Below are 9,863 nucleotides of genomic sequence, written 5' to 3' on the forward strand. Positions count from 1 at the left end.
ACATCCCTTTAACCAATCAAGAGCAACCCTGGAATTGAAATGCATAAATGTGTGTCCATAGCTTATCATCTGAAAGGGGGCTTGGAGTATTACACTTTGGAAGATCATGCACAATTTGGTGTATTAGGCAGAAAATAGGATAAAAGGGTTCTCTTTGGTGTGCAAGAAACTTTGCATGCTTGGATCTCAACAGTGAACAAAAATTGGAGTAAAAAGAGTTAGTGGCACAGAACTAGTGGAACACAGAGAGCCAATGCCCTAATGCAAGAGTGTCCAGACATCTTTTTCACTAAAAATCCTTTCTTTAGGATTTTCCCTTCTGAGAAGCTGAAGCCTCAGAAAAAGAATGTAAACAATAGTTATCTGCTGCTGTAGAATGCAGCAAGTAGATTTTTCATTGGGCCATCTTGAATGTTTCTAATTAATGGCCAATCAAGACGGAGGTATCTCGGACAGAGTCCGAGAGAGCTGCCTTTGTTATCATTCTTTTCTTTTCTATTCTTAGCTTAGTTAGCTTCTGAGGAAACCTTTTCTTCTATTTCTTTTTAGTATAGTTATAATGTAATATATATATATCATAAAATAATGAATCAAGCCTTCTGAACATAGAGTCAACATTCTCGTCTCTTGCCTCACCCAAGAACCCCTGTGAACACTGTCACACAAGAGGGCACTTGAAAAATCACAACAAGCCAAAATGACCTTGTTTATCTAAATACATGGGCAAATTTCATCATGGTGACAAGTCCATACCAGCCTGCCAAGCCAGTGATTTAAATGATGTACCTGGGGCAAGTCTGACCCCAAATGCCTGCCTGTTGTGCATTTGAAAACAAATGGAGAGAAGGAGTTAAAGAGAGCAGTCTCCAAGCCTGAACTTTTGCATGTAACAATAGTCTTTTCATTGAGACTCAGGAAAATAAGTGCTCTGTTTTGCTAGCACTAACTCTGAGCAATTGATAAGGCAGAAGCAGAACCTTGATAAAATCTCCCTTCCTCTATTTGCAGGCTCTGAAAAAATGCTCTTCCACTGCATGCACGTGCCAGTGGTGTGATATCCCTGGCAACCTGTCTAGCAGGGTCTGCAGAGAGATCTCACCATCAGAGGAGAGCCTCCAATCCACCCAGGTCTGTGCTGGGACACACAGACCTGGGGAGGGGAAAGTCCAAATTTCAAGACAAATGAAGCAGTACATCTTAAAATCACTACTAGAAAATGCAAAAATGTAGATAAAAATGAGAGGAAGACATTTTTTAACATAAAGAAAGAAGAAGTCTAGTTAGGGAAAGAAAATGGAACTGGAGAGGGGCAGAAACATAGGAGACCAAAGAAAGAAGGAGTAAGTAGGAGAAAAACAGCAAGTAAAAGTGGCCAAAATGTCATCAATTTTTTTAATTATTGATAGGTTTGGAACTGGGAGGAAAGAAAAACAAAAGAATTTTTGAAAGCAGCAGAGATGTTTAGGCAGCCACTCCATTTTTCCTGCCCTGACAAAAAATAAGCACTGCCATCAGAGTCTCCATTCTTCCTGTCAGGGATGTGGCGTGGTGGATGTGTGCTTTCAGTGTCACAGAAGAAAGACCCACATGACCTTGTTTCAGATTCAGACAGGCACTGCATGTTGAGCACTGAAAAACAGTTATTCAAACCCCTCAGTCTCCTTAACTCTTGTCTCCCCTTCCATTTCCATTCTCTAATAGCTGCAATCATGACTAACATTAACAACCAGGTAGAGAGGCACAAAATATCACAATCAAAAGTATTTTCTTTGAGATTACAAGCAAACAAATTTACCTACCTGTAATCACTGTCCATCAAGCTTCCATTAATACTTTGCTGAAATTAAATATCATTAACCATTTTGTAATAATTGCTGTTTGTTTTGTTAAACATTGATGAGAACAATAGCACAGAATGACTGTTGTAATACATGTATCTGGTCCTCTTTTTGCCCTCAGCAACACCTTAAACTCAAGACATGCATGTCTGAAATATCTGTGTGGAAAGCACAAAGCTTTTTTCCTCCTACTATGTTTAAAGCTTCAAGTTAAGCTCCTTTTGAGAAGGGAAGTTGTGGGGGGAAGTTACAAGATGGAACATGGTCTGTTATAGGACTTAAGCTCAGGTGTCCCTTTTCAGAGTAACTAAAAAATCCTAAATAAATGATTTTGCTCTGTGATGTACAGATGCTTGATAGCTTTCTGCACTTGTTAAGAATTTCCTGAATTTTCTCACAATTAACAGTGATCCTGGACTGTGTTAGCAAGTAGTAGGAGTGGCCACTAAACAAAACAAGAAGGCAATGCTGCTGGAAGTGTGGTAGGTCACAGCAGGCACCATGTTTCAGTCTCCAGCTCAGACGCCTAGAACACAGACACCTCTGTCTGGGCTAGCAGACTAGCCTGCCTTTGCTGACAGTGCAGGGAAACACAAATGCCTTGGGCACAAAGCATCTGGCATATTTTGGATATCCACTTTAAGCTGTTCTGAATCATGTTTGAAAGTACCTGTTTTTCTCCACTGGCTGTGGAGATTGTCTGTGGTGGTCACCACAGGTGTGTACATATCTGCACTGGTCAGATGAGTCCACTCCTAGTGACCGAACACGGTGGTGTTCTCATGACCAGTGAGGCACTTGGGTCCTTGGGGGACATGACTGGTCATCATCCCAGTCTGAATGATGTGACACTTTGAGGAGAAAGGTCATGACTGCCCCAAGGCAGAGCCCACCCAGCTCCCAGCCCAGCATCCCAGCCTGTGCTCCAGAGATGAAGGTGGCAGTGGAGGACATTCCTTCTAGGAGCCTTCATCTCATGCAACAGGGACATCTGTATCCATTAACAGACTAGCATGGGGACACCAAGAGCACATCATGACACCTTAGGATCAGACATGTCACCTTGCAGGTGGACTATGATGCTTGGCAAAATTAGCTGCTGCTTTGGCCTGTGTTCAGAAAGGGAAAAATAGACAGAAGTTCAGTATTATTATGTACCTTACATGTCCTGGCTTTCGATCTGTATTGACAAAGAAGATGTTGATCTCTGTTTTTCTTCTCTCCCTTCCCTGTCTGTACATCACCAAACGTGGGCTCACCCAAGGAAACCAATGAGAAAAGAAGAGAACGGAACCAGTCGGTCGGAATATGCAATGACCTCCTCCCAGAACAACAAAACAGTTGATAACAATGCGGTCGTATAATCCCCGGGAGCCCGCCAAGCGCAGGAGGTGGCAAACTTTCAAAGCACACACACAGAGTATGCAAGGTGGGTGAAATGAGGCAACCAAGGGAGCTCTGTGGCCAAGGACTTCATTTCAGAAACAGCGCACGCATCAGTGATCCAGAAGAGAAAAACAGGCTGCTCTCCAGGCTTGCTGCTGCTCCAGGGGAGGATCAGCTCACCCACCTGGGCTGCCCAGAGGAAAGGCCTCACAAAGGCATAAGCACTGCATGCTGCATCCCATGAAAGCCATGTTGCCATACCTCCCACTCCTTCTTCTTCTTCTTCTTCTTCCTCTCTTCCCCTACTTTTGTGTTTGAACTGTGTCACAAAAAGCTTCTGGAGTAGAATCTTTTGAGGAGAGGGTTATCTGCCAGAGTGGCAGTAGTTTATGGCCCACAGATGGGCCAGAGGGAGGTGTCTCCCTCTAAATGGGAGGTGCCTCCCTCTAAATGGTGAGAGGTGTCACCCGTGTGCTTCTCCAGCCTGTGCAGTTTCATACGCTGATGCTTCATTCTTTTCATTCTTACTATTTTGTTATTACAAAGGGAACAAAGGTTTCTGTTAAGCAATCAAGCAAAATTGGCCTGAACTTGTGACTTATCCCAAAAAATTTATCTGTGGTCTGGTGACTATGCAGTTTTCATGGCTGAAGTTTTCAGGCAGAAGAAATTAAAATGTAAGATTTTAGCAATTACCATTGCTATTGAAAGAGATGTTATTAAGATGCGCTTTAAACATAATGACTTCATAATCAGCCTCCTTTTTTGCACCACATTTTATTTTATTCATCTGTACATGTGGTACACAGTACAGATGTGTTCCTTTGTGAAACTCCATGTTTCTCTGTGTTCGCATCACACTGATTCCCCAGGGAAACTCCTACAGGAAAGATACTGTTTACATCTTGGTGTGAGTGTTGGGGCAGGATTGTGTTGAAAGGACTAGCAGCCCTTTGAAATTCTCTTCATTCACTGGTTAGTGTTGTTCCCTCAAAGTGTTGAGTCTCCTGAACTGATGCGCTGAGGACATTGCGGGTCTGGCTTGTAGGACCACTTTGGAGGGTCTGGTAGCTGGTTGTGCCCACACTACCTCGGTCTCTGCCTCTCCTGAGCTGAGGCTGACAGTGGTGCCAAGTTCAGCAACAGTTCAGTATACTTTCCATGACATGGATTGCAGACTATTTAAAGCAAAGCTGAATCTACCCAAATTCATTTCACATAGGATCTCAGGTCAGACTCAGTAAGTAGCCCTTAGGATAAAGGTGATGAGACTAGTTGAGATGCTGGTCTTTCCCTACCTCCTGAAAACTTTCCTTTGTGTCATATCTCCACCTGTATGTCTCCATTTACCTCTGTGCTGAAAGTAGTGGTGCAGTCAAAGACAAATTTATACCCTGGCGTCTTGTCTGGACATAAAACTTTGGTACCACTCGGTCTCTGTGTCTATGGGTAACTCCCAGGCACCGATGCAGCCTCGCTCTGGGACCTGGCTGCCCCAGCTGTGTTGTCCCTCAGCACTGCAGCACACCAATACTTTTGGGTTTATATAAGGATGTGCCTGAACTGCAGAAATCAGACCTGGATTTTGAGCGCATTCCGGCCCGTGGTTAATCTGTTCCTGGGATGCAGAATTTGGTGTGATGGTAGAGGAAGACTGTGTTCTGCAGATCTTCCCAAAAAAAACTCTGGAATGTTCAAATCAGCAGTCTCAGCTCAGGCCCATCTGCAGTTTTCTATGACCTATCAAAAAATAGGGTGTATGTAAATACAAGTACCTTTTCAATTATAAAAAGAAATGCTGCTATATATTGCTCTTGAGAAATTTATGTAGTTATTAATTTAGCTTTTTAGTCTGTCATCACTATGTAGAAGTTTAACTGCATAAAATTATTTTTTAAAGTTAGACTTTCTTGGGAAGTGAATGCAATTGCAAAAGTGAAAGGAGGCAAGTAACCACAAGTATGATCATTCCCAGCCACATTAATGTTGTGTGCTTGTGCAAGACACAGTGATATATTCTTAGATCCAAAGTGGGATTAAAATTACACAATTTACAATTTGAGTCTAGTATCCCAAATGTTGATTGCCTAAAGCACTTAGCCCCTAAATACTATAATAAAAATATTGCAAGTATATTTCTAGAATATTTTTAAGCTATAACATTTATTTTGGTGTAGTTACCTATGTTTGCCTTTCTTTTTTTACTCCAGTTGTTTCAGCCTAAATGTGGAAATGTGGCATAGCTTGAGACTGGTTGCATGTTTATCTGAGAGTATAAAGTATGAATGCAGATAAGTTTAGCATAATATGGGCTCAGGATTAGCACTTTTTCCTAAAGGTTGTCAATTTAATTTGTTTCCTAATACAGCTTTAAAGGCATGTTCTGTAAGGTCAAAATCACAAAAAGGATTTGTAGGTCATTATGTCCATCAAAATATGTCTGTTTTTGCAAAAAAAGAGTAAAAAGAGATGGTCACTAAACTGTCTTGATTTTCACTGGTATCAGTGGTAAAATGTCCTCACTAGAGAAAATTCTGATGATGACACAACCCACAAGCAAACCCAGCCTAGGGCCCATGAAAACTCTCCAGGAGAACATAAACTTTAAAAACTTCCTGGAGAGTGGAGAGGCAGGGCATTGCAAGGCACAGCACATGCTGGCTAGGATCTGTTTCCAACTCTGCCACTGATCTGCTGTTTACTAGCAAGTAATTTTGCCTCTCTGTGCCTCAGTTTACCCATCTGTATAATCACAATAAAAGTAGGTACCAGCTCTGCAGCAGCATTTTGAGAGAAATACACACGGCTTATTCGCTAGGCGGATGGATATACAGTATCAATATATGCAACATGCTGATAAATGTATTGGGCACATCATTGCCATCATAGTTCTTGAGCAAGCTTTCCTCATGTGCTTTTATAATGCACAAAAGAAAAGCAGCAGCAGACGGGCTGCGAGCTGCTCTTCTGCCTGCCCAGACCCTTGGCTCTCAGCCCTCACATGGCAGCGTGGCAGGAGAGGTGGGAGATCTTGCATGGGGTGGCTTTGCCCTTAGATTCCTGCCCAGGTGCAGTTGGGTACATTGCACCAAAGGGATCTTGAGAAAGGCACTAGGAAAAGGGTACTGGAATCAGACACAACTCTTCAGAAAAGGGAGGCTAGACAGGGGATGTCACTGAGGAGTGATTTCTGAGGCTTGCTGATGGGGTTTAATATTGTGTTTAATACTCTACAGACTACTTGCAAAGCTTATATAAGAGAGGCTTCTGTGTTTCCTTACTGTACTATAATTAAATGCAAAGGGAAAGGAATACATAAGCACTTCACTAGATACATAAGCACTTCACTAAGCAGTGATCCGGGATCTGGGGAACTGGCAACCCAAAATGCAGCTTTACAAGCATTTTGAGTTCCTTTTTAGCCACTAAAATATCAGGGGTAGAAAGGACCTGCCTAGCTTCATTGACAAAATAGTCAAATTCCCAGCAGATGTGAAGGTGGCCAGTTTCTACACAGAAGGTACTTGCTGTGCTCTGACCACCACCAGACAAACTCAGCAAACTGCTGCCCTCAGTCTGAGGGAGAGCAGAAGCTCCAAATCTCTTCTCATGGATCACCACTAGCAGGGAATGCACCTTAAGGGCCTGAGCTGCCAAGTGTTGAGTTTCCTCGTTCCTCACAAGACAGGAAAGTGGAGCTGAAGCCCCAGCCCTGCTGCCCATCCTGTCCCACACCTGACACAGTGGTGTGCCCAGGGAAGCATTTCTGCCTTGGACAGATGCTGCAAAAACAGACATGGAAAGAAAGGGGAAAGTTCTACGAAGTATAAAATATAAATATATTGATATATATCTATACAGAGACCTGTTTGTCCAGTCTTGCATGCTACATGGTCACAGCACGTGGAGAAAGTGGGGGCACCCTGCTCCAACCAGGTCATGACCATTGATGCTGCCAAGCAATGGAGAATCAGGCCTATGGTAGATATGTATTTACTATACTCCCTGCACCTGTACAAACAAAAATATATTATTTTAAACTGCAAAATAGTGTGTTTAAATCAATGCATGAATGTAAATATTCTAAGATCTGCCTTCTTGACTGTGTACCACATGTACAGATGAAAACGAATATTGTTTATAGGAAATCTGTATCAGTGGTTAAATGACTAAAGAGAAAAAAAATATCAGACTTAATGTTGTCATGTTTCTCAAACAAGCCATTAATGTATATTTAGTATTTAAGGATATTGCTCAATAAGTATGTTCTGTACCAAAAACTGTGTTGCATATACAGATTGTGCAGTACCCTATTTTAAAAAGGCACCATAATTAATTTTTATTTTAAATAAAAATGTACTTGTAAAAACTTAGCTGTGTCCTGTTGGTTATGTAGCTGAGAGCATTGAATGAGGGAATGGCTGCAGTGCCTCTTCAGGCACTTCTCTTGTTACCCAAATTTACCAGACATGCTTGAGCACTTTCTGTTGTGGTTTTGGAGAAGCTCATGGCTGCTGCTTGTGCCTGGATGGGTCCTGGTTCTGCCCCAGCTAACCCTGCAGTTCTTGTCCCAGATATCTGCACTGCTGGTGGTGCAGAAACAAAGGGATTGCAATCATGCATTCCTGCAGCCCACCAAAGCTCATAAAACCCTTTCTCTTATGCTGAGGGGCTGGAAGTTTCATAGTCTAGTTTTAGAGTGATTTCTTCATCTTTCACATAACACTACATATCTGTATTTATTTTGGTACAAGAGATGATGTTCACAATATTCAAGAGATAATGTTAATTTATGTTCTAACTCCCTGGATGAGTTTCACCCTCCTTTTCCACTCAAGAGCAAAAGCAGTTCATGGACCAGTTCTTCAGCAGATGGACACTGACACTCTGTAGCTGAACCTGGGTGCCTTGGCTGGGATTCTCCCTCCCAGTTCTGTGCCTTTACAGGTGAAGAGCACAGCCTGTGTGAGGCCCTGCCACAGCCTGCACTCCTCCTTCCCAGCAGGGCTCCTCCTTCCCCAGCCACAGGAGGAGGCTGAAGTAATTCCTCAGGGACTGCCAGGTACCTGTGTGAGCTCAGCTAGCACCTGCCATGGGAGGGGAGGATTCTATTTAAATAGGGAAGCATTCTGGTTGTCTTTAGTTCCAAGGCATTATTCCCTAACAGTTTTTGCTGGTACCTTAGAAATTGTTTCATGTCCCAATTTGGAAAAAAAATCTTAAATAAGACAGAGTAATAATAACCATCTAGCATGGTGGGGACATGAAGGGTCTAAAGCACAAATCTTATGAGGAGCAGCTGAAGGAGTTGGGAGTGTTTTAGTTTGGAGAAAGAGGGGCTCAGGGAAAACCTTATCTCTCTACAACTATATGAAAGGAGGTTCTAACAAAATGGAGGTCAGTTTCTACTGATAACAAGTGATAGGACAAAAGGAGACAGCCTCAAGTTGCCCTAGGAAGAGTTTTAGAATAGATATTAGGAAAAACTTCTACCTTTAAAGGGTTGTCAAGCCTTGGAAGAATCTGGCCAGGGAAGTGGTAGAGTCAGTAAACCTGGACCTATTTAAAAGACACATAGGTATGGCACCTGGGGACATGGTTTAGTGGTGAATGGGATGGTGCTGCATAAGTGGTTGGACTTGATGATCCTAGAGGTCTTTTCCAACCTAAACAATTCTATGATTCTATGATGCAAAGTGGTTTGGGGTCAGTTTATGAATTATAGCAACAGCCATATGCCACAGACTATGGTATCTGTCAGGTTTAAATATTAAACAGGTTTTGCAGAAGAAAACTTCAACATTAAAATCTCTATGTGACCACTAAGAAAGAAAATGCTTCTGGAAGGCATTGACCCCTGCTTCAGGCATCAAATCTGTTGGATCAACATCCTTACCCCCAGTCTGCAGAGACAGAAAAATGTCACTTTGCAGAGCAGGGCACACCCTGGTGTGGTTCCTCAAGTCCTACTAACCCTATCAGCCCCAAATTCACGGCTGTTTGGCTGAGCTCTTGTCTTGCTTTAGTCATGATGAGATGGTCACAACAAGCAATGAGAGGATTGGGTACAAATCTGACCAAACTAGAGTACAGTAAAAGAGCTCCAAACCTGAAACCAGGGTTATTGAGTACAGCTTGAAACCTTGAGGCTTGAGTACAGCTGAAAACCTGGCTAAACCAGATGAGGTGCAGCAACTTGGCTGTGCTGAAGAGCCTGATGTTGCCTGATGTGCTCTTCCTTCACCATCCCTTCACTGGAAACCAGTGTTATGATGGCCAGAGAGAAATTGGATTACTGGGGTTTAATATCATTTGGAGAGGGAGCAAGAAATTGTAATGAGAGAGATGTGGATTCTGTGATTCTGCTAATATAAAATCATGAAGTGCTTTTCACTGGTTTCATCTGGGCACGTGTTGCCAAGTTCTGCATCTTTTTAAAAGATGTCCAGTACAATTAGTTCCAAATCAGAACTTTCTCCATTTCTGAAAGATGCTTTTATTTGGGCGTGCTTGATTCATGCAGGTATAATCCTTGAGCACAAAGCAATCAAATGTTTTAAAAAAAAAGAAAACAACAAAAAGCAATTGACAACTGATGTTATAGTATGTGCTAGTTTTTAATTACTGGAGTGTTAACAT

The 9,863-nt window shown here is 42.4% G+C and overlaps 1 protein-coding gene across 1 annotated transcript in view; it reads left to right on the forward strand.

Moving 5' to 3' along the window:
- Positions 1-7,597, forward strand: part of PRIMA1 (proline rich membrane anchor 1) — a 51,122-nt gene extending 43,525 nt beyond the window's left edge. The window contains exon 5 of the mRNA XM_071426561.1: positions 3,103-7,597. Coding sequence (XP_071282662.1) covers positions 3,103-3,202 — 100 coding nt within the window. The 3' untranslated portion in view covers positions 3,203-7,597. The remainder of the gene's footprint in view (positions 1-3,102) is intronic.
- The last annotated feature ends 2,266 nt before the right edge of the window (positions 7,598-9,863 follow it).

Source organism: Agelaius tricolor, unplaced genomic scaffold (assembly GCF_023055355.1).
Source record: "Agelaius tricolor isolate 1412-34295 unplaced genomic scaffold, bAgeTri1.0.p SCAF_5, whole genome shotgun sequence".
Lineage (NCBI taxonomy): Eukaryota > Metazoa > Chordata > Aves > Passeriformes > Icteridae > Agelaius > Agelaius tricolor.